Below are 26,208 nucleotides of genomic sequence, written 5' to 3'. Positions count from 1 at the left end.
CACTGCCCATGGGTGATGAGAGACGCCAGTGAGGATCTCCCACCATGATGAGGAAGCTGGAGGACATCCCTGCCATATCAGTGAGCGGGGCTGGTCATCACCTGGTGCTGCCGGCCCGTGTAACAGTATCCCCCCTTTTAAGCCCCCTTCCTGAGGGTTTGAGCTTCCGTGGATGGGAGGCATGGAACTGTCTAGCAATCCTTTGTCCAATATATTAGAGGCAGGTTCCATCATGTTTTCTTCAGGGCAGGAGCCCTCCCCAGAGATGAGATACTCCCATATTCGATTCCTCCGTCATATGTCTAGGACCTCCTTAACCTGAAAAACTTGGTCCTCTTCAGCGGATACTTCCGGAAGTTTTGGCACCCTCCGGGATGGCCATGAAAGGATTAGAAGTTTGAGCAAGGACACGTGGAAAATGCTGTGGATCTTTAATGAAGGTGGTAGCTTCAGTTGGTAGGACACAGGGCCAATCTGTCGGAAGATGGAGAAAGGTCTGATGTATCATGGTGTCAATCTCATCAAGGGATCGCGGAGATGGATGTGGCGCGTGTTCAGTCAGCCCCTGTCTCCTGGCTTGAATTGTGGAGTAGGTCTTCTATACCAGTCTGTCGTTCTCTTGGCACAAAGGGCCGTTTCCTGGATCATCTTTTCGGTGTGCAGCCAAAGGTCGTGCAGCTCCTTAGCTGTTAACTGGGCTGCTGGTGTGGCAATTGAGAACAGTAGCGGGACTGGAGGAGCTGGCTGTCTCCCATAGACTATTAATAATGAGGAGGAGCCTGTAGATGCATTGACATGAGAATTGTGGGAAAATTCTGCTCACAGGAGGAGATCTGCCCAGTTGTCCCATCGAGCATTGATAAAGTTGTCCCATCGAGCATTGATAAAGACTCAAAACGTGGCTATTCATGAAAGCATTCCCCGACCTAAACTGAACCTTAATCCGTCTTTGACTAGTCACTTAGACTCTGCCTTAACATGGCAATTAACTCCACAGTATCAGGGCAATTCATTATTGACTCTATTGCACTGATAGGCATTTATGTTCTCTCTATTTAAACCCCAGCTTCTTCCTTCTGTTCCAAGTTATATTACTCCCTTGTTTTATTGTAACTGCAACACTTAACTTTCACTTGTTTAATGTCTACTATTTACTATCACCATTATTATCTATGTTATTTAATGTTATTTATAACCTCTTGTTCTACACTTGTTAATTGTAAACCGACATGATGCGATATATATTGTGAATGCCGGTATAGAAAAACTTAAAATAAATAAATAAATAAATAAAGGCCCTTAAGGAGGACTTTAAAATGTGATACATCCTTTCCATCTGTCCATTAGCCTGTGGACCAGCATGGTGAAGCCTAAAGTAATATTGAATTTCTGGCAGAGAGAGCACCAATATCTTGCCGTGAATTGAACACCATGATCGGAGACTATGTGTTGAGGGAGACCATGCGGCTGGAAGATGAGAGAAGTGAAGAGACGTGCAAGCTCAGGCGCGGAGGGAAGGCCCAGGAGTACCACGAAATGGGCCATTTTTGAAAATCGGTCAATCACAACCCAAATAATACTACAGCTGTTAGGAGAAGGAAGGTCCACCATAAAATCGGTGGACAAGTGGGCCCAGGGTTGCTTGGGGGCTGGAAACAGCTGTAACAGTTCCCAAGGTCATCCTACCATGGGTTTGTGTTGCGTGCAGGTGGAACATGATTCCACATAGGCCTTGATGTCATTCCTCATGCTAGGCCATCAGTAGTACTGCCGGAGGAAGTCTAGAGCATGGGCCTGTCCCAGATGTTCTGCCACTAAGAGCTGTAGGCCCATTCCAGGATTTTCTGCCAAAGATGACTTGGAACCACCGTCTCCCCAGGTGGAACCACCTGAGAGGCAGCCAGAAGGACTCGAGCAGGGTTGATAATGTATGCTGCCGGGTCAAGGACATCCTCCACCTTGAACGATCAAGACAAGGCATCCGCCCGGTTGTTTTTCTCGGCAGGCAATAGCATAGCTCGAAGTCAAATTGAGCAAAAAAGAGAGACTATCGGGCCTGACAGACATTGAGACATTGAGCTTGACAGAGATTTCCAGGTTCTTATGATCGGTATATATGATGATCCAATGGTGTGCCCCCTCCAGCCAGTGTCACCACTCCTCAAGTGCCAGTTTAATGGCCAATATCGCCTTATACCCGATGCGATAATTACATTCTGCCAAGGAGAATTTGCGAGAAAAGAATGAGCAGGGGCGAAGAATTCCGGAGTCATTCACCTGACTGAGTATGGCTCCTATGCCCAGGGAGGGGGTGTCAACCTCCAAGGTGAAATGGCATTCGGGGTCCAGGTGTTGGAGACAGGGTTCTCGCTGGAAGGCCTGTTTAAGTTCGTGGAAGTCTGAGATTGCCTCGGGTGGCCAATTCTTGGTATCGGCACCCTTCTTGGCGAGTGCGGTCAGCAGGGCAGTAAGCTGAGAATAGTGAGGAATAAACTGCTGGTAAAAATTTGCGAAACCTAGGAATCTCTGGAGAATCCAGAGGCCAGATGGTTGAGCCCATTCCTGGATGCATTTCACCTTTTCTGGATCCATTCTGAAGCCCCTGCTGGACAAAATATATCCCAGAAAGGGTAGGCTCTCTTGCTCAAAGGAGCATTTTTCAAGCTTGTCGAATAGCTGGTGATCTCGTAGGCTTTGTAAAACCATGCGTACATCGTGGCGATGGGCCCATAACTCCTCCGAGAAGATGAAAAAGTTGTCCAGGTAAATCACCACTGAGATGTACAGGAGGTCCCTGAAAATCTCATTCCTCATGTGCTGGAACACTGCGGGAGCGTTGCACAGGCCAAATGGCATTGCGAGATACTCATAGTGGCCATCTTGAGTATTAATGGCCATCTTCCATTCATCCTCAGGTCATATATGAACGAGATTGTATGTTCCTTGCAGGTCCAGCTTGGTAAATACTTTGGCCTCCTGAGGCGGTCTAGCAATTCCGAGATGAGCGGCGGGGGGTATTGGTCTTTCTTCGTGATGGCGTTGAGGTCCCGGTAGTCTATGCAGGGGCATAAGGATCCATCCTTCTTGGCAACAAAGACAAATCCCACCCCTGCCAGCGAAGTGGAAGGTCTGCTGAATCCCTTAGCAAGATTTTCCCGAATATATTGAGACATTGTTTGTGACACCGGGAGGGGCAGGGGAATAGCTTGGTGGAATAGCTCCTGATAGCAGGTTAATGGCACAGTGAAAGCACTGATGTTCTGGCAGGATTTATGCTTTGTTCTTCATGAAGTAGTCCCGTGCGAAGATTTAGCAGATCAGTCATAGAGTCAATATACCCTGGCAGGGGTTCCCTATAAATCGATGAGATAAACAAGGGTCTTCCTCTGGTGATCATAGTCAGCTCCAGTTTCTTTACTAGAGCCCAGGTAATAAAGTTTCCACCAGCCCCAGAATTTATTAATGCTAGCGTAGGAAACTCCTGGTCATCCTTCATAATGGAAACTTGGAGCGTGAATTGGAGTACAGCATTTGTACCCCCTAGGAGCATGTCCCCACCAGCTCCTAGGCTGACCGTTTTCCCGGCTTCATTGGGCAGCGATCCACCAAGTGCCCTCTCTCGGTACAGAGAAACAGAGGCTGAGATTCTGGCGGCAAAGCCTCTCCTAGGCCGAGATATGCATGAGCTCAGCCTAATTGCATGAGCTCTTCGTTGTGTTCTGGAGCAACCTTCACTAGTGTGGGTGGAAGTAGAAGCCAAGTGAAGACCGGGGCCAAGGTTACCTGTCTGTGAGGAGCCCATAGTTCCTGGGCCTGCTGCTGGAGGTGTCGATTGATTCTCCCTGCCATGTCAATCAAGACATTGAGAGACTCAGGCTGCTCCATTGCTGCCAGTTTGTCTTTTCTGCAAGGCAACAAGCCTTCAAGGAATATACTGCAGAGGCTGTCCTCCCACCAATATAGCTCTGAGGCCAGGATGCGGAACTCAATGGCGTACTCGAACAGAGGTCATAGTGAAGGAGTAGCAGATTGGAGCCCAGCATGGCCAGCCACGCTGCTTGAAGGTAAGCAGGAATAACTGAATGTTTTGGAGCAGGGGGTCTCCTCGCTCCCAAAGTGGAGATGCCCAGTCCAATGCCTTGCCATCTAGAAGAGAGATGATGAAGGTGGTATTTACTGCACTGGTGGGGAACAATGCAGGTTGCAAGGAAAAGTGCATTAGGCACTGATTCAAGAATCCTCGACAAAGTTTTGGGTCCCATGCGTAACGGGGTGGTACTGGTAGACATATTGGTGCGACTGCCCCCACCGGACCAGGAGTTGTAGGATCTGACTGGCTCACTGAAGAGGAGAGGGCGTTGAGGCGGGCACTAAGCCGCTCCATGGTGGCTACCACCATCTCCAAGCACTGCTGTTGCTGCTGAATTTTCTGCGCAAGTCCGGGGATGGCCTGGAGTCCAGAGAGATCTGTCCGATCCATGGCATCAGCAAACTATTTATTTATTTATTTTATTTAACACTTTTTTTATACCGACCTTCATAGTGATAACCATATCGGATCGGTTTACATAGAACAAGGATAACTGAAGCAATAAATAAAGTGAATAACAATAGAGGAGAATAAGGTAAAGTTACATTTAACAAGGAGTAGAAACTTGGAAGCTAAATATAGCTGGAAGAAAAAAGGCAGGAAGTATTGTAACATAATAATAATAAAGGATGTGGGTTAAAGCTTAAGGTGCTTTAACCTAAAAGTGCCAGAGTCCATCTTTCGAGCGGATAGCAATCCATTCGTCTGGGAGGGGATAAAATCGTCTCGGTGGGAATAAAGGTGACTAGAGATTGTCTGGAGGGTCAGCAAAGGCTTGATGAAATAGCCACGTTTTGAGTTTTTTTCTGAACGTTGAGAGGCAGGGTTCTAATCTTAGGCCTGTGGGAATGTTATTCCAGATAGAAGGTCCTGCTATTGAAAAAGCTCGGACTTTGGTCGAGGAAAGGCGTGTGGCTTTAGTTGGGGGAAAATTCAGAGTACCTTTAAGAATATCTCTAATTGGTCTATTGGAGGAGTGTAATTTGAAGGGGATTTCGAGGTCGAGTTGGAGTTGATGATGAATGAATTTGTGAATTAGGGTAATTGATTTATAAAGTATTCTAAAATTCACTGGAAGCCAATGTAGAGTTTTAAGGATGGGAGAAATGTGATCTCCACGGCTGGTGTTGGTCAATAATCTTGCCGCAGCGTTTTGAATCATCTGCAGTGGTTTGGTAGTAGATTTGGGGAGGCCAAGGAAAAGGGCACTGCAGTAATCTATCTTAGCAAATAGCAACGCTTGGAGAACTGTTTTGAAATCTTGGAAAAATAGTAGTGGTTTCAAACGTTTTAGAACTTGAAGTCTATAAAAGCAGTCTTTGGAAGTGTTGTTAACCATTTTCTTTGGGTTTAGCCGATTATCTAGAAGTACCCCCAGGTCTCTTACATGCTTATGGGTGATGAATGAGTTGTGAAAGGATAATGGAAGAAAATTTTCATCATTTGAAGAGATGAGGAGGAGTTCCGTCTTTGAAGCATTTGAACTACTACAGTGTGGACCCTTGGACCGAGACGAGGCTGGTGCTACCTGCAGGGGGAACCCCTGTAGATCCTTGTCATCGGCAGGCGGAGCCTGTCGGTGCAGAGACTCAACTGGACCTTCACCACTGCCAACCCTCGTTTCCCACAGGTTGAGCCCTTGGGTGCCAGGGCTGGCTGGACTTAGGCGCAGGTCTCCGATGAAGAGGAATCTCATGATGAAAGGAGAAGGCAAGGTCAGGCAGTCCACAGTCAGGGCAGGCAGTGATCAAGCAGAGTCAGGGCAACGTTCCAGAAGTCAGGGCAGGCAGCAGACAAGTGGAATCTAGAGAACATACCAGGAGTCAAGGCCAGAAGACAATCCAAAGGACACAGAGACAGGAACTCAGAGTCAGAAGAACATACCAAGGGTCATAAGCCAGAAGACAATCCAGGAGGACAAGGAATCGGGAAGGATCACGGAGTCAGGAACACGGCAACCAGCAGCTCCAACAGACTTCAAACTGTTGCTAAGGCGTCTGGTAATTGCAAGGCCCAAGGTTAAATAGGGCCCTGGGTCTGATGTCATCGGAATGGCCCACGGGCATTTTCCCGCCGCTGGCTCTTTAAAAGGGGTAAAGCAGCACACGTGCGCACCTAGGGAGCAGGCCAGAAGCTGCCACGAGGGGGGTGTCCCCGTCACGGCGCGCTGGAGAGGATAGCAGGGCCGGCGCTGCCTGCGGGCGGCGAGAGATGCCAGCAGGGATTCCCTGCCGCAATGAGGAAGCTGGAGGACAGCCCAGCCATATCGCTGAGCAAAGCCGGTTGTTGCCTGGTGTGGCCGGCCTGCCTAACAAAAATACACTGACTTATGAGTGTAAAAGCCAACTTACATGAGTAAATTCTATTTTATGTGCACATGTTAAATATACACACATATATTTATTAAATATGTGGATAACGTACATGCACCGAATGCATTGATGTTATTCATGCTGTCTGCGGCAGACCCGCAGCGCTGCCCTCTCACCTTTCTATACAGACTGCAGCTTCTGGTTCCTCCTTGCTAGCGGTGGTAGGCAGCCAGCTCCGACCTTGGGACACCCCTGGTGCCTCCGGCTCCGCCACAGTTCCCAGCAACTCAGCTCAAGATGTCATTGCTCATCGGGCCTCTCCGTGTGGCCCGCTGAGAGTCGCCACTACCCGCGCCATGCCCCTCCCTGGGCACGCACGCTACACTGATCCTTTTGAAGGGCCCGCGGCGGGAACCTGGCTGCAGCCCTGGATGATGACATCAAACTCTTCAGTGTATTTAAGCTCAGGCCTCGCTCCATAGCATTGCCTTAACAACAGGTCTCCTCTCTACTCGAGTACTCTACTCGAGTACTCTCTACTCGAGTACTCGTTGCTGATAAAGAACCCACAAAAAAGTAGCCAGAAGCTAGAAATAAGCTAGGAGCAGTATATACCAAAGTAAAAAAGTTGAATAGTTCAGCTCAGTTACTCACCTTGGAAAGGTGTTGAGGTAGTGTGATTGGGTTTGAATAGGGATCAACATTTGTTAATCAAGGGAGCAGTGAGTCACTCAGGCTGACTAACTGAAGTTAGACTGTTTGTATTTCCCACCCCTCCCACCCCTTGCCCACCCACCCCTAGCTCATCCCTTAATTTATAGGCAGGTGCCACTTTCACAAAAAACAAACAAACCATCAACAAAAACTTTATTGAGAATTCGATCAGACCCCGGTAGGCCACTACCAGACACATAGTGAATTCACTAATACATTTAAAGGAAGTTAGACACAATCCTACTCCCATAGCAACCTAAAACTTAACTAGGAACTGATCAAAATTGAGATGAAGGCAGCAGTCCAGCAGCAAGAGGGGGGCTTCCCAGTCTTTTGCATCGAGTGTCACATATATGATTTTTTACCCACCGGTGAGAAGTTGTACATGTGCATGCGATGCAAAGAGCTCCTGGCTCTCAGAGAACGAGTCCGATCTCTGGAGGCTAGAGTGGCAGACCTGGAGGAGCTGAGGCAGACAGAGAGGTATATAGATGAGACCTTCAGGGACATAGTAGTCAAGTCCCAACTTCAGACTGGCAGCCCTGGTGCTGCCTTGGAGGAAGAAGGTCTCATAATGGGAGAGCACCAACCAGGTGTAGCAGGAAAGGATCCTGTAGCAAGGACCTGCTCTCTAGGTGATGCATTGTCCTTTCGCACTGAGGATATCTCCCCAAGGCCTACTGCCCAGGAGGGAAGGGTTAGGTCGGCCGTCATAGTTGGTGATTCGATTATTAGGAATGTAGATAGCTGGGTGGCTGGTGGGCGTGAGGATCGCCTGGTAACATGCCTACCTGGTGCGAAGGTGGCGGACCTCACGCGTCACTAGATAGGATTTTAGACAGTGCTGGGGAGGAGCCGGCTGTCGTGGTACATGTGGGCACCAACGACATAGGAAAATGTGGGAGGGAGGTTCTGGAAGCCAAATTTAGGCTCTTAGGTAGAAAGATTAAATCCAGAACCTCCAGGGTAGCATTCTCTGAAATGCTCCCTGTTCCACGCGCAGGTCACCAGAGGCAGGCAGAGCTCCGGAGTCTCAATGCGTGGATGAGACGATGGTGCAAGGAAGAGGGATTCAGTTTTGTTAGGAACTGGGGAACCTTTTGGGGAAAGGGGAGTCTCTTCCGAAGGGATGGGCTCCACCTTAACCAGGGTGGAACCAGACTGCTGGCGCTAACCTTTAAAAAGGAGATAGAGCAGCTTTTAAACTAGAACAAAGGGGAAAGCCGACAGTCGCTCAGCAGCGCATGGTTCGGAGAGAGGTATCTTTAAAGGATACTAATGATGCATTAGAATTAGGGCATCCCGACAGTGAGGTTCCAATAATTAGAAAAGTAGTCCAAGTGCCTGTAACTAAAAACTCACCTGAGCTAAAAAATTCTAACTTATCCCTATCAATTAAAAAGCAGAATAAAAATACAAACAAAAAACAAACCTTGAAATGTTTGTATGCTAATGCCAGAAGTCTAAGAAGTAAGATGGGAGAATTAGAATGTATAGCAGTAAATGATGACATAGACTTAATTGGCATCTCAGAGACATGGTGGAAAGAGGATAACCAATGGGACAGTGCTATACCGGGGTACAAATTATATCGCAATGACAGAGAGGAGCAGTCGGGAGGAGGTGTGGCGCTTTATGTCCGGGATGGTATAGAGTCCAACAGGATAAACATCCTGCATGAGACTAAATACAAAATTGAATCTTTATGGGTAGAAATCCCTTGTGTGTCAGGGAAGACTACAGTGATAGGGGTATACTACCGTCCACCTGGTCAAGATGGTGAGATGGACAGTGAAATGCTAAGAGAAATTAGGGAAGCTAACCAAATTGGTAGTGCAGTAATAATGGGAGACTTCAATTACCCCAATATAGACTGGGTAAATGTATCATCGGGTCACACTAGAGAGATAACGTTCCTGGATGGAATAAATGATAGCTTTATGGAGCAATTGGTTCAGGAACCGACGAGAGAGGGAGCAATTTTAGATCTAATTCTCAGTGGAGCACAGGACTTGGTGAGAGAGGTAACGGTGGTGGGGCCGCTTGGCAATAGTGATCATAATATGATCAAATTTGATTTAATGACTGGAAAAGGAACAGTGTGCAAATCCAAGGCTCTCGTGCTAAACTTTCAAAAGGGAAACTTTGATAAAATGAGAAAAATTGTTAGAAAAAAACTGAAAGGAGCAGCTACAAAAGTAAAAAATGTCCAAGAGGCGTGGTCATTGTTAAAAAATACCATTCTAGAAGCACAGTCCAGATGTATTCCACACATTAAGAAAGGTGGAAAGAAGGCAAAACGATTACCGGCATGGTTAAAAGGGGAGGTGAAAGAAGCTATTTTAGCCAAAAGATCTTCATTCAAAAATTGGAAGAAGGATCCAACAGAAGAAAATAGGATAAAGCATAAACATTGGCAAGTTAAATGTAAGACATTGATAAGACAGGCTAAGAGAGAATTTGAAAAGAAGTTGGCTGTAGAGGCAAAAACTCACAGTAAAAACTTTTTTAAATATATCCGAAGCAGAAAGCCTGTGAGGGAGTCAGTTGGACCGTTAGATGATCGAGGGGTTAAAGGGGCACTTAGAGAAGATAAGGCCATCGCGGAAAGATTAAATGATTTCTTTGCTTCGGTGTTTACTGAAGAGGATGTTGGGGAGGTACCCGTAATGGAGAAGGTTTTCATGGGTAATGATTCAGATGGACTGAATCAAATCACGGTGAATCTAGAAGATGTGGTAGGCCTGATTGACAAACTGAAGAGTAGTAAATCACCTGGACCGGATGGTATACACCCCAGAGTTCTGAAGGAACTAAAAAATGAAATTCCAGACCTATTAGTAAAAATTTGTAACTTATCATTAAAATCATCCATTGTAGCTGAAGACTGGAGGATAGCAAATGTAACCCCAATATTTAAAAAGGGCTCCAGGGGTGATCCGGGAAACTACAGACCGGTTAGCCTGACTTCAGTGCCAGGAAAAATAGTGGAAAGTGTTCTAAACATCAAAATCACAGAACATATAGAAAGACATGGTTTAATGGAACAAAGTCAGCATGGCTTTACCCAGGGCAAGTCTTGCCTCACAAATCTGCTTCACTTTTTTGAAGGAGTTAATAAACATGTGGATAAAGGTGAACCGGTAGATATAGTATACTTGGATTTTCAGAAGGCGTTTGACAAAGTTCCTCATGAGAGGCTTCTAGGAAAAGTAAAAAGTCATGGGATAGGTGGCGATGTCCTTTCGTGGATTGCAAACTGGCTAAAAGACAGGAAACAGAGAGTAGGATTGAATGGGCAATTTTCTCAGTGGAAGGGAGTGGACAGTGGAGTGCCTCAGGGATCTGTATTGGGACCCTTACTGTTCAATATATTTATAAATGATCTGGAAAGAAATACGACGAGTGAGATAATCAAATTTGCAGATGACACAAAATTGTTCAGAGTAGTTAAATCACAAGCAGATTGTGATAAATTGCAGGAAGACCTTGTGAGACTGGAAAATTGGGCATCCAAATGGCAGATGAAATTTAATGTGGATAAGTGCAAGGTGATGCATATAGGGAAAAATAACCCATGCTATAATTACACAATGTTGGGTTCCATATTAGGTGCTACAACCCAAGAAAGAGTTCTAGGTGTCATAGTGGATAACACATTGAAATCGTCAGTGCAGTGTGCTGCGGCAGTCAAAAAAGCAAACAGAATGTTGGGAATTATTAGAAAAGGAATGATGAATAAAACGGAAAATGTCATAATGCCTCTGTATCGCTCTATGGTGAGACCACACCTTGAATACTGTGTACAATTCTGGTCGCCGCATCTCAAAAAAGATATAATTGTGATGGAGAAGGTACAGAGAAGGGCTACCAAAATGATAAGGGGAATGGAACAACTCCCCTATGAGGAAAGACTAAAGAGGTTAGGACTTTTTAGCTTGGAGAAGAGACGACTGAGGGGGGATATGATAGAGGTGTTTAAAATCATGAGAGGTCTAGAACAGGTAGATGTGAATCGGTTATTTACTCTTTCGGATAGTAGAAAGACTAGGGGGCACTCCATGAAATTAGCATGGGGCACATTTAAAACTAATCGGAGAAAGTTCTTTTTTACTCAACGCACAATTAAACTCTGGAATTTGTTGCCAGAGAATGTGGTTCGTGCAGTTAGTATAGCTGTGTTTAAAAAAGGATTGGATAAGTTCTTGGAGGAGAAGTCCATTACCTGCTATTAAGTTCACTTAGAGAATAGCCACTGCCATTAGCAATGGTTACATGGAATAGACTTAGTTTTTGGGTACTTGCCAGGTTCTTATGGCCTGGATTGGCCACTGTTGGAAACAGGATGCAGGGCTTGATGGACCCTTGGTCTGACCCAGTATGGCATTTTCTTATGTTCTTATGTTCCTGGTTCCTATCTTCCTCACCCTTGTCCTGTTTATGTTTTGGATTGACTACACGGATATCGACTCTGCTTTGCCTGACCACGCTTCTGCCTATCTCCAGACCCAGACCTCCGCTATGCCTGACCACGCTTCTGCCTATCTCCAGACCCAGACCTCTGCTATGCCTGACTATGCTTCTGCCTATCTCCAGACCCAGACCTCTGCTACGCCTGACTACGCTAGTGCTTATTTCCAGACCCAGACCTCTGCTACGCCTAACTACATTACTGCCTATCTCCAGATCCAGACCTCGGCTACACTTGACTATGCTTCTGCCTATCTCCAGACCCAGACCTCGGCTACACCTGACTACGCTACTGCCTATCTCCAGACCCAGACCTTTGCTACATCTGACTACGCTACTGCCTATCTCCAGACTCAGACCTCTGCTACCCTTGACTACGCTAGTGCTTATTTCCAGACCCAGTCCTCTGCTACGCCTGACTACATTACTGCCTATCTCCAGATCCAGACCTTGGCTATGCCTGACTACGCTTCTGCCTATCTCCAGACCCAGACCTCGGCTACGCCTGACTACACTACTGCCTATCTCCAGACCCAGACCTTTGCTACGTCTTACTACGCTACTTATCTCCAGATCCAGACCTTTGCTACATCTGACTACGCTACAGCCTATCTCCAGACCTTGATCATTGCTTCAATTGACTCTCGCTATTTGATTTCTTCGTGATCAGATCTCAGCATTGCTTGCCACGACCTCCGCTTTGCTGCCAGCCCTGATCCAAGCCTGTCACTGATGCCTCTCCTAGCCTACTTCCTGGACGTGGACTTATTAGGCTTCAGCCTACCTTTGCTCGAGCGCCTTCAGCCAACCTCAGTTCCATTGGAGCCCGAGTTCCAGTACCTCACCCAATCCAGTGTAGGACTATGCCACCTATCGTCTGCTGTCTCTGGGCTGAACCAATCACTCTTGCTAACCAACCTCGATGCCCACCTAAGTCCTGCCGGCCCCGGCACCCAAAGGCTCAACCCACGGGGAATGAGGGCTGATATAGGTGAAGCTCCATCGGCCTCTGCCTATCAGCCCACTCCACCTGCCGACGGTGGGGACCCTTAGGTCCCTACCTATGGGTTGCATCAACCCCACCTTGGCCCAAGGGTCCACCTCCGACGCAACAATTGATATACTTGGTTTCAAAGCATTGCATTCATTTGTGCCTAAACCTAGATACACACATATGTTGCAGGATAGATGTATGCGTATGTTATAAAACGTGCATATACCATACGCACATTTTGTAAAATACTATAGTAAATCTGGCCCTGGCCACACACATGTGTTGTTTGAAAGTTATCATCTCTGTGAACAAGCAATTTACTTGGGTAACCTTACCTGATGTGCTGAATATACCCAGCAAAAAATATAAGGGTTAGTCAAGCTCTTGAATCATAGACCTTGCCAGTAAGAGGCTGGAGCTCTGGAGAAAGAACCATTTGTACTTGTAAGGAATTGGGGAAGCTGTAATGTTGGTATCTTCCTCAGTATGTGGATTGGGCGATGATAAGCCCAGAGTTTATTGACTACAGTTAAACCTTCCCTATTTTGAAGTTGCTCTTAAGGTGTGACCAGTACCCTTGCTGGTACACCCTACCCATGGGAATGATGTTTTATAGGGGTCTGAACAGGCTGCAGTATTTTAAGCTGGTTTTGGGTCTCCTCTAGAGATTCTTGGTAAGAGAAACAGCTATTTACTTATTTTGCGCTGCATTATCCTGTAAGTAAGTATAAGCCAGGAAAGATTTCACTTTTGTGAACGTATTTTCTTGCATTAAACTCTCTGTTGGCCAAGAAACACGCAGTTATTGTTTTGTTTAATGAGAGACCTCTGACAGATTGTACAAGTCCCCCTGAGAGACCCAATATTGGGAGAATTTTTTTTCCCTTTATTTGTTTAGGGTGCAGTGGCCAAAGTGCTTGTATTTTTTTGTGTATGTATGTTTTTCAGAACAAAAGGGACCTAGCCCTACTCTGGTTATACCTAGGAACTGTAAGTAAATGTAGCTAGACCTTTGACAAAGCTACAGTTTTATTTTTTTAGGTATTTTTGCCTCTTTTTTCTTTTTTTCTCTTTCTCTTTCTTTGTAGTACTGACAATAAAAACCTCTTACAGGTGTGCGCTAAGTGAGCTGCAGCCAGACATGAACGCTGTCAAGCGACATACCACACCCAATAGACAGCTGTGTAATTCTGCATAAGATCTAATCCTGATACACAAATGAAAGAGTGTTTTTAAGATATTTAACCATGGCTTCACTCAAAGAACAAGTACAACACTTAGCACAGCAGGGAATAGATTGGAGCAGCACAATCAATATTTATTTATTAAAACATCTATACTGCTACATTCATACAAAATGCTGAAAATAGTTTACAGCAAAGATAAAATATATTAAAGCAAACTAAAATAATAAAATCTGACTTTATGTATCCTTTCATTTTGAATCAGAGTAAATAATCAAATCTGTTATGTCTTTCCTGATAATTTGTCTTAAAATGGCAAAGAAAGTTTTATTTTAGTAATTGTTAACAGGTGATGTACCTATTAAAGATCTTCTTATTGTACTTGGCAACAGTATAATTGATCTGACTATTAATTTTTTGATATCAGAAAATGACTAAACTTCCTAAATCAGACAGGGCTGGATTTAAAATATTGGCATTCATAGGCAGGGCTGGAGAGGCAGGGAGAGGGGATTCTCTAGACTTTGTAAAGTAGGTGAAGCCCCACACAGCCTTCCTGGAGTCCCAGAATGCCGTGGCAGTGTAACTTTGCAGTAGACTGCAGGAGCAAGTTCCCCAGCCTAGTGGCAATCCTTCCTTGATCCAGGGCTATTTGGTGCTTCAAAATTTGGCATCCTAGATAATTGCCTATGCATAAATCCCAAGCCAGATTTATTATTGTGTGGTTATATATTGGGTGGTTGTGAATGGTATAGATTTATTATTGTGGCACCCATAGGCAGTTCAATAGTGATGGGTGCCCCTTTGAAGCTGTGCTGGCACATGGCACTATAGCAAGCAGAATCTGGCCTCTCTTTGGCCTGGATATTTGGTTCCTTTAAAATCTGGCACCCTAGGCAATTGCCTATGCCTAAATCCGGGCCTTCCTAAATCCGGGCCTGGTAATAGATAGCTTTGAGGTCATAGAGGATCTCCTTTATTACAGTGTCAGTCTTCCTAAACAATTCTTCCAATTCCTTTCTTTAGAAAATAAAATAAAAATGGAAAGCATCAATGTAATTGTCTATTTGAAGAGATGCTTATTCTCAATGTATGTGTGACATCAGATGACTTTTTTGAAACATCACCATATGAGCACTGTAACCAAAGATATTGCTCCTATATCTATTGTAGCAAGGTAGACAGGGAGAAATTTTGTCACAATACTTCTGTTACTGCAAATGATTTGTGAATATTCTTCTGAGATTGCATCTTTAGGCAATGATTACATTTGGTGTAGTACTCGCAAGTACTGGGTGACTTTTGCCCAAAAATACTAAGTAGGGCCTGATTTTCAAAAGCATTTACATGTTTGAAATGGGGTTTTACACATCTAAATGCACTTTACCCATATAACTGGGCTTTTGAAAATTGCTACAATATATGCCATTGAAGTGCAAGCAAACTAATGTATGGGCTTTTTTGTACATTTTTTGCCCTTAAATTAACCAAAACTTTTATGTGATCCCAGGTATTTAAATCACAGGAAAATAGAGAAGTCTGCAACTATACTGAATTTTTATTAAATAGGCTTTTTGCTTTATCAGTTCAAAGGCTTAAATAGAGTATCCTGTTTTTCATAGTGCCTATTCTGAATGACACATAGGTATATAATAAAATCAATTAAATGATGAATTACACAATTAAGGTTAACTACACAAGTACTAATGTTAGAAAACATTAACTAATGGCAGTGGATATCATTCTAATGAGCATAGTGTAAGTACTTAGGCAAACATCAGCCTTTCCTTGGCATTCTGTTAAAGTCACATATCCATTTTATATTGACTTTCTTGGAAAAACAAAGCTATTTCCTCAATGTTGTCAGAATGCTTCATTGCACCCTGGTACGATAGTAAATGTTTCAAGTTACCTTTACTAGTATTATAACCTGTGTGATAATGAGTCTGAAAGATTATCGTAAAACATACTTCTGTTCATGGAAAATTTAGTAAAGTATTTCACATTTCAATTGGCTTGTAATATATGAAAAGTTCTGTTTGTTTTGTGTTTTGTTTGGTTTTTTTTTAACATGTGTTGGTCCATTAGTAAGGAAACATACATTTTATCCAGGATGAAAATAAGATTTGATGGGATGACAGAAAATTAAGGCATGCTTGACCAGGATCCAGGCTAAGAAAGACTGGGGACATTTCTGAGCTTTGATCCTGAGAAACTACAGACCATGCAAGGGACTGGATATAATGACCGGCTTGCAGGTACGCATAAAAGTACTTAGTAGGCATTTGAAACGTACATGCCAGAGTAGCAAAATCTTGGATAACGTGGGAGTCCAGTTCTAACAGATGAAATATGTATACCACCCCATTATCAGCCCAAGCCTGGAAGACTGCCCTGCTCTCCCACCCCGGCACAAAACTTGCATTCCCCAGAAAAGGCAAAAAAAGGGAGGCTGTGCCCCGCAAGCCCCATTGTCTCCGCAATCATCGCCAGGGTTGGATACAAGGTTGTAAAAATATTCTGGAGTAGGTCAGATTACTCCACAACCCCGGGCGCAGCTGAATAATACTTAAAGGGGAGCTAGGTTGAGACATCTTGTTTAACATCCCTGGTGCACAATAGCAATAGGTCTCTGTAAGCCACTCACCCACATACCGCAACTGACATGCCACATTATAAAGTCTGAAATGTGGCAAATTAAGCCATCCCTGCTCCCGGGGCTGCTCCAGGACGGTATAAGCCAATCAAGCCCGCTTCCCCTTCCACAAGAACTTTTGTAAACCAGTACGCAATTGTCAAAGGCCAGTTTCTCTGTAGAAACTAGAGTAAAAATGCAAAACATATTTATTGCACAAAAAAGCATTTTTTTATTTATAAGGAAAAAAAAATCAAAAGAAAGTTATGGATGTATTAAGGAAATGCTTCCTGTTTCTGGTTATATTGAGAGCACAGTAGCTTGTGGCTGCTGGGGAGAAGGAAGGGCAATCCCAACAGCCAGATTCAGGAAGTAGGGCCCCTCCCAAGATAAGAATCGTCACCTACCCCTTCCACAGGCTAATCTGGAGGCATGGGGTCAAGTGCCCTCGCATGAAAGGGGCAACTATTGAGGCACACATAATGGCACTGACTAAAGTGGTGAGTTCTGCGTGAATAAACAAATTTGAACATAAAATGGTGGGTCCTGCTGCCATTGTGGAGGCTGGCAGGATGCATGGAAAAATAGTATTTTTCCTCCATGCATAATTGCCATGCACATGGCATGGAGAGGGGAAAGGGAAGGAAGGTTATGCAGGGTGCAGGGAACTGGGGGAGGTCCGATTGTGTCACCGCACGTACTTACCAAAAATTCGACACCCCCCCCCCCTGCGCTCGCTGCCCGCACATGCACGCAGGGATTTTAAAATCCGGTACGCATATGTGCGCAGCCATCAGATTTTATAACATGCGCGCGCTGGCACAAGCTTGTTATAAAATCAGTGCATCCATGTGCGCACGCCAGGAACCGCGTGCACATGGATGGCCGCGTTCTTCTTTTAAAATCCACCTCTAAGTGTCCAGATCCTCTTATCAGCTTCAAGTTCTGCAAACCTCCTCAACATCTCCACCCTGACAATCCATCTAGGTTGTCTGAATTTACCCCAACATATTTCTGCACTGTGTTGAGTCAGAAGATCTACTCACTCATGCTACATACCATGCACTTATTTGCACTCATCTCCCATTCAGACATATCATGCACTTATTTGTCCTTATCTCTCATTCAGACACCTTCTGTCAAGTAGTGCTGCTGCCATCACTGGTGGGCATCCTTCTATTCCCAGCATATCCTGAGGGCCACCGGGGACCTGAGCTGGAGAATCTTACATGATACTCTCAGCACAGGCAAGCTTCTAGATCACTTCACCCTCTTGTTCCTTTTGCAGGAAAACGGAGTCCGTGTTTCACACATTTATCTTTTGTGCCAGGCTGCAGCCCCTTTTATTTTTCTTAAAAACCTGCTCCTGCAGTTCTGGTTATGCCATCTCAGGGCTATGTTATGTTATTCTCTATTTTTATGCCGCTTATGTCAAAAAAAACCCTAAATGGCTCACAAAAAAAATCAATAAGGGGAATATTTTTAAACCTGCGCACGGACGTAGATTTGTTCACGCAACCCGGCGCGAACAAATCTACGCCCAATTTTATAACATGCGTGTGCTGCCGCACGCATGTTATAAAATCCAGGGTCAGCGCATGCAAGGGGGTGCACAATTGTGCAACTTGCGCACGCCGAGCCGCACAGCCTTCCTCCATTCCCTCCAAGGCCGCTCAGAAATCGGAGCGGCCTCGGAGGGAGCTTTCATTCTGCCCCCCCCCCCCCCGCACCTTCCCCTTCCTTCCCCTATCTAACCCGCCACCCAGCCCTATCTAAAACCCCCTCCTAACCTTTATTGTAGAAGTTATGCCTGCCTCCGGGCAAGCGTAACTTTCATGCGCCGGATCTCCAGCCCCCAGCACAGGCCGCTGTGCCGGAGGACACGGGACCGCCGCCGGACTGCCCCCGGATTGCACCCAGACCTCTGGACCCACCCCTGGACCCGCCCCCGGACCGCCCCATGCCCCCGGACCCACCCCTTTTTTGAAGCCCTGGGACATACGTGCGTCCTGGGACTTGTGTGAGCCATCGAGCCTATGCAAGATAGGCTCGGCGCGCAGGGGCAGCTTTTCGGGGGTTACGCGCGTATATTATGCACATAACCCTTTGAAAATCTTCCCCTAAGTGAATACAGACATAATTTTAAATAGTATGTTACATTTGCACGTTTAACTCCTTTTAAAATTACCTCTCGATTTTAAACCTGGGCAATCTGTTTTGAAAATTACCCCTTATGAGTAAATTGGCATCACCCAGAAAACTGACAACCACATCCATAGGCTGGTGTTCACGGAATGTGAAACTTGCCCATATGGCAAAACTTAGGAAGTAATTGTCAAAGGAGTTATGTGTGTAAATGTACATACTATTGTAGCAATTTTCAAAAGCCATATAGTAGTTTATAAAATGGCATATAGTATAGCAATTTTCAAAAGCCCACTTACATGGGTTAAGTGCATTTACACAAGTAAAATCCCGTTTTAAATGTGTAAATGCTTTTGAAAATCAGGCCCATAGTGCACACAAGAAATCCTGATATTATTTGTATTATACTGAATTGTAACACACAGGTTTTAACTCAGCTTATAAAAAGTTGCACAAAAGAACATTTTTGTGCACAGAGCCTTTACAAAATTGGAGGGAACATTGGTGTACAGGAGTGTTGTGAATTTTACATGGGAGCAGTATCTTGACAAATGATTGTAAGTAATATAACGCATTGGAACCACAACTACTCACTATGAACGGGTTCTGCTTGCCAATACAGACGTGCAGTGTGCAAGTATTATATGTCTTTTAATATTTCTACAATCCCGGGGATTTATAGTCACATGGTTATGGTACTGTGTTTGAGTAGATAAGAGATACATTTACATGTTAAGCTTTGCTGTAGTTAAGACCATGTGCTCCAAAGTATTTAGGGGCCTTATGTGTCCATGGAATGGAAAGAGATAGATAGATGGGTTTGTTCAGTACTTGATTAGCTGTGTATGCGGTAGGTTCTGAGGCCCTGCATCTGGTTAATGTGTGACAAAAGACCCCTAGAGATTTTAGGCTTAAGAAAGAACAGCAGTTTCAGATTTGCAGGGAGCAGCTGGAGAAAGAACATCTTTGTATGCTAGTTCCTGGTTCCTTCATGGAAGTTTCCAGCTTTCCAGCCTGCTCCTAAGCTGGCTAACTGTATTGCCCCTGAACAGCATGACCATTAAGAATTCCTTCCTTCCAGGAGTTCTGTCTGCTGTCTTTCATCTGGTCACTGAGTAATTAACTTCCTCTATACTGGGTTTCTGAAAAAATCAGTCCTCTCAAGCTGGGATTTCCATCCTTTCTGGGATTTTATCTATGTGCTGCCAGTCAGCTCATAAAAGCAGGGACTCATAAATAGCTGTTGTAGCTCTTAAAGTGTTTGAGAGCCTGTAATTTGAACTGATTTATCCTATTCCAAATGAAGAGTAAAAAAAAAAGGTCATAATGGGTTTACTATTTGCACAGTCTTAGCTCAAGAAGTAATTTCATCTGTCTGTGATTGTATGTGTGGATGCTAGCAAATTAACTTTCTTTGGAACCTCATAACCTAGAATGATCAGCCTGCTTAAGAGAAAAAAAGAACTGAAACCCCAAGTCTATACCTATTCTACAACAAACTCCACCTCTGAGAATGCCTCTGTCAAGTACACACAAAAGTAGGCACAACATTGCATCAGGGCAATTTTCAAAACACCCAGCAACATATTTAAAACTATATTTTATGTGCATAAAGGCTTTTGAAAATCTGGCCTTTAATGAAGATGTAGAATCCTAGGCATCTCAAAGATCTGATAGAAAGAGGATAACCAATGGAACACTGAATCTAGGGTACAAATTATATCAATATGACAGGACATATCAAATTGTTGGAGGAGTGATACTATATGTTAAATATGGCATAGTATCAAGCAAGATAAAAGTCTGGCAGGAAACAAAATGTACTATGGAATTTTGGTAACAGAAATTTAAAATATAAAATTGCAACACAATAATAATGGAAGTTTTCAATTTCCCCAATGTTGATTGGGTAAAAGCCTCATCAGGGCATGCTTGAAAGATAACATTTCTGGATGCCATAAATGACTTCTTTACAGAACAACTGGTCCAGGAATTAGTGAGAGGGGGAGCTATTTTAGATCTAGTTCTCAATGGAATGAATAACTTGGTAGAAGGGGCAAGAACATAAGAAGCAAGAAGCCTGTGAGGGAATAAATTGGACAACTAGATGACCAAAGGATAAAAAGGGCACTGAGGGTTGACAAGGCTGTAGTAGAAAAACTATATGAATTCTTTGCTCTGGTCTTTAATGAAGAGGATGTTGAAGAGAAACCCACACCAAAAATGTTCTTTGATGCTAATGATTCAGAGGAACTGAAGCAAATCACTGTGAAAATGGAAGATATGAGAGAGCAAACTGACAAACTACGGAGTAACAAATCACCAGGACTGGATGATGTTTACCCTAGAGTTAGGAAAGAACTCAAATATGAAATTGCAGACCTATTACTATTAATTGTTAATCTATTATTAAAAACAATCACAGTTCCTGAAGAGTGGAGGGTGGTCAATGTATCACCATTTTTTAAAGGTCACCAGGGTTGATCAGGGAAACTAGAGAACAGCAAGCCTAATGATGATGCCAGGCAAAATGGTAGAAGGTATTTTTAACAACAAATTACTGGATAGACATGGTCTAATGAGGAAAAGGGACGTCCTGCCTTACTGATTTACTAGATTTCTTTGAATGGGTTAATAATTACGTGGTTAAGGGTGAGCCAGCTGATATAGTGTATTTGGATTTTCAGAGGGCATTTGACAAAGTCCCTCATGAGAGAATCCTCAGAAAATTAAAAAGTCGTGCTGGGAGGCAATGTCATATTGTGGACTGGTAACTGGCTAAAAGACAGGAAATCAGAGAGTAGGATTAAATGGTCAGTTTTCTAAAAATGAAGAAAGGTTAAAAGTGGAGTGCCATAGAGATTTGTACTGGGACCAGTGTTGTTTAAATGCACAAATGAACTGGCACAGGGAACTATGAATAAAGTGATCAAATTTTCAGATGATTCAGAATTAGTCAAAGTTGTTAAACATGAGCTGATTACGAGGAACAGCAGAAGGACCTTCCAAGCCTAGGGAATTGGGCATCTAAATGGCAGATGCAATTTAATGTGACTCAAATAGGGGGGGGAAAAATCCCAAATATAGGCACGTAATGCTATTTTCTGTATTAGGAGTTACTATCCAAGAAAATGATTTTGGTATCATTGTGGACAATGATTTGAAAACCTCAGCTCAGTGTGTGAAGCAGCAGTCAATAAAGCAAATAGAATATTAGGAATGATTCAGAAAGGAATGGAAAATAAAAACAGAACATTTCTTTTTTTATATTGATCTATGGTGTGACTGCTCCTTGTGTATTGTATGCTTTTTAATAGAGCAGCTCCTGTCATTTTGAATGTGATACTAATAATGCTTAGGAATGTTTTTAATTCAAGTTTTCACAAGTAGCTGAAAACTTTTTTAGTGTTTTGGTACAATGAATTAATTGTAGATAGGCTTCTGTTTTGAACAAGTGGATTTATGTTGCTGCAATTGGATGGGAAAAGATATTGTATTATAATGATATTTTTTATGATTAGGAATATTGACTGTATAAGATGTTATTTTATATGTAATGAATATTTTAGTTCACTGTATGTACTGTATGTTATTTTTTACAGTGTTGTAATCCACGTTGGAATGATTTCCTTTGTGGAAAGTGGAATAGAAATGTATAAATTAAATTAAATATGTAATTCTGGTTGTCCCATCTCAAAAATAATAAAATAGACCTAGAAAAGATACAGAGAAGGGCAACAAAAATGATAAAGGTGAAGAAATGACTTCCTTTTCAAGAAAGATTAAATAGGCTGGGATTCTTTAACTTGAAGAAGAGACCACTAAGAGGGGTGAAAGAGGTAAATGGGAGACACTTATTCACCCTTTCAAACAGTAAAGGATATGCCATAAATCTAACAAGTAGCAGACTGAAATCACATTGGAGAAAGCATTTTCACTCAGCTCAAAATAAAGTTGTGGATTTTGCTGCTGGAGGATGTGATTAAGGCATCTAGCATAGCTGGATTTAAAAGGGGTTTTGGACATTTTCCTGAAGGAAAAGATCATAAACCAGTATTGGCCATCTTGATTTGGGAATGCTATCACTTATCCCTGGGTATAAAAAGAAATGGATCTACCGTGTACTTGTGATCTGGATTAGCTACTGTCAGAGACAGGCTGTTGGGCTCGATGAACCTTTCATCTGACTCTGTATATCATAGGAAAATAAGAAATGCCATGCAAATCCATCAAGCCCAAAATCCTGTCTCCAACAATGGACAGTCTAGGTCAGAAATACTTGGCTGATTCCAAGTGTAGATCTATTTCTTGTTAATTACACCCAAGGATGGCAATAGTTTTCTATAGTCTACCTGGCTAATAATGCTTTATAGACTCTTCCTCCAGGAACTTGTCTAAACCTCTTTATACCCCACTATGCTAGGCACCTTGACTACATCCTGTAGCAACAGATTAGACAGCTTGATTCTGAGATGAGAAAAAGTACTTTTTATGATTTATTTTAAATCTGTTGGTTGTTATTTTCATGGAGTGCTCCCTTGTTTTAGTATTTTCTCTATTCTTAGCCATCTCTATTCCAAGCTGAAGAGCCATAGCCTGCATAGCCTCTCATCATAGAGGAGCTGTTCTATCCACTTTATCAGTTTTGTTGCCTTCCTCTGCACCTTCTCTGGTTCTGCTATGTCTTTTATGAGATGCAATAACCAGAAATTGCGCAGTACTGAAGGTGTGGTTGCCACATGGATCAATACAGAGGCAATATGATATTTTCCATTTTATTCCCCATTTCTTTTTGGATCATTCCTAAACATTCTAATTGCTTTTTTTTTTTTTTTTTACCACTGCTGCACACTGAGCAGAGGATTTCAGTGTATTGTCCACAAGGATTCCAAGGTTCTTTTCCTGTTGGTGACTTTTAATACAGAACCCAACATTATATACCTTTAGTTGGGATTATTTTTCCTTATGTGCATCATTTTGCACTTTTCCACCTTAAATTTCATCTGCCTTTCAGATGCCCAGTCTCACAAAGTCCTTCTGTAGTTCCTTGCAACCCTCTGCTATTTCGACAACTGAATAATTGCATATCATCTGCAAATTTGATTACTTCACTTATTTTTCCCTTTTCCAAAATATTTTTGAATATGTTAAACTGTACTAGTCCCCGTACCGATCTCCATGGTACTCCATTAATAATCTCTCTCTTAATCAAGAAGCTACATCCAGCCCAACCTCAGCACAGGGAGAATGTCCTGCCTGTGCCTGAGAGAGGAAAAGGCAATGGCTATTGACCACATTGTTTTTCCTACTGTATAAGGCTTCTAGTTATGCCAATATGGTGAAATCAAATCATCCAGAAAAACAAAGAAGCCATCTTCTCTTACAATACAGTATTAAGAGTGAAAAAAAATTAGGCCTTATACAAAATCAAGTTTATTCAATTCTGCATCTTGGAGAGGAGGACCTTTTATTGAGTAAAGCCCTTTGAATTGAAAGTACTATTGCTTTCAAAATAAGTAAAAAAGTGATACAATTTCAGTAGTATGTTATGCTGTATATGAAACTGATAGAAAACAAAAATGCTTTCAATACATGCTGAAGGGTAGAGCATGGTGGCTGCTTATGTAGCTCAAATGTTCTATTTTGATTTGATTGAAGAAATTAGAAATTTAAGAATAAATATGTAGCATCATTATTTTGAACAATAAAACAATATAAAACAAAATGTTTACAATAAACTTATCACTTTACTAGCACTTTCCCAATTAATTTCATGTAAATGATTCCATCACTTATCAGCTGAATACGTACTACCTGGCTAATCATAGTATTAAAAAGAAATGCAGCTTACATGGTGTTTCAAAGCCCTTAAATTAGCAATAACAATTTTTGTATGCCTTAATCAGAAATGTAAAAGACTAGGAGAATCCAGCAATATAAAGATAAGATACTTAATTGTTTACTTGAATACTGATACTGAAGAAATCCAGGAGGCAATTTATACATTACCACAAAACATAAGCAGTAGCACTGGATGAAATCTGAAAATATATTTTTATGTTCTCTTTTGAAGAGATTGTAAATTTCACTTATACATACAGGGCCTGATTTTCAAAAGCATTTACATGCTTAAAACTGGATTTTACATGTGTAAATGCACTTTACTTGTATGTGGGCTTTTGAAAATTGTTACAATATGTGCCATTGAATTGCTAATGGTTTTATCCACATTACATGCACTCAATGCAGGTAAAATGGCTTTTGAAAATTGCACCAATAGAATGTTACATTTACATGCATAAAACTCCTTTGAAAATTCATCTGATTGTGTCATTCCATGTCTGTTTTTGGAGAAATTTGATTATAAATATAATTTCTCTCAGATTTTTAATTATTTTATATTTGTAAAATATCCCTGCAGAATTGCATGAAGGTTGAAAATGTAACCATTGTATCATACAGTTTTAGCCACTATAGAATTCCTAGATTAAGCTATAATGAGAAAACATACCTCCTCCATGACTTTGGCAGAGATAGGGAAATCGCCATACATTTCCTAGTCCCACACAAAACCCTACACAGGTTAACATATACTGAGCTTTGTTGTCCCATTGTGGTCTTTCATTTGCCTCTTTCTCCTCTATCCTTTCAAGTTCTTGATGGGAAGGTATCCTATTTTCCAAGCCTGGGTTTGGCAGCTTCAGTTTGACCATCGTTTTTCTATGATGCTTTCTTAGGAAACTGAGTAAGAAGGCAGCTGGAACTGAGTCTGTACAAAGAAGGAGCTTCTAATGCTAGGTTGTTATTTATAGTGAACCTTTGGTACTTAACTTGAAAGTGTACTACCTGAGACAGAATGAAGCATCAGCAGAACGTTTAATTAACCAAGTCAGCTCCTATAATTATTAATGCCTTATCAGTAAGAGCTCCACGAAACAAATCTAGCGAATATCAAAGATCAGTTTTACAGGCTAGGGCTAGTCAGAGGGTTATTTACTTCCTGTATATTGCTTGTAAATGATTATAAAATATGTCTCTCTCTTCCTTTTAGCTGTAATTTACATCTAAGCTTATCAGATATGATAGCAAAAAACCTGGTACAGTAAGTTTCAACCAGGTTGTAAAGTTAATATTACTTCAGCTTGTCAACAAATGAGGATGAAGAAAGCAAGGAAAAGGACAATTCATTTTGAGCTGTTTTATTAAATAACAGGGAGGAAATTTTTCAAACAACTCACATAGGATTGTTGGCAAAAACGTACATACATTATATCAATTTTATTTATGTATTTATTTAGTGGTTTTTATATACCGATATCCGTTTGCACATCGTATCGGTTTACACAGAACTAAGAGAGCGACACCAGGTAACAAGGTGAGGCTTTTACAAGGAATATGGAACAGCAAACTTTTACAAGGAACATGGAACAACAACTGGTTACAAAGGCTTATATAAGGAACCAGGTATAAAACTGGATTTATACATGTAGATCTGCTGTCAAAATTATTCCACCAAAAAAATATTGCACAAGTTACATCTGCTAGTTGGTGCACACATATATTTCCAGAAAATCCTGCTGGATTTTATAAAGTTTGCAAATAATTATAAGTCCCCCAACCCCCACATTCTATGCCCCAAGAACACTGCCACACAGTCCAAGTAC

The 26,208-nt window shown here is 42.5% G+C and overlaps 1 protein-coding gene across 1 annotated transcript in view; it reads right to left on the bottom strand.

Moving 5' to 3' along the window:
- The window catches only part of SLC6A19 (solute carrier family 6 member 19), a 177,006-nt gene extending 151,642 nt beyond the window's left edge, over positions 1–25,364 (bottom strand). The window contains 1 exon segment of the mRNA XM_029589926.1: positions 25,056–25,364. Coding sequence (XP_029445786.1) covers positions 25,056–25,257 — 202 coding nt within the window. The 5' untranslated portion in view covers positions 25,258–25,364.
- Positions 25,365–26,208: the final 844 nt, after the last annotated feature.

This window comes from Rhinatrema bivittatum, chromosome 2 (genome assembly GCF_901001135.1).
Source record: "Rhinatrema bivittatum chromosome 2, aRhiBiv1.1, whole genome shotgun sequence".
Classification (NCBI taxonomy): domain Eukaryota; kingdom Metazoa; phylum Chordata; class Amphibia; order Gymnophiona; family Rhinatrematidae; genus Rhinatrema; species Rhinatrema bivittatum.
Note: the sequence above shows the minus strand (reverse complement) of the source record. Positions and strands in the feature narration are given on the sequence as shown.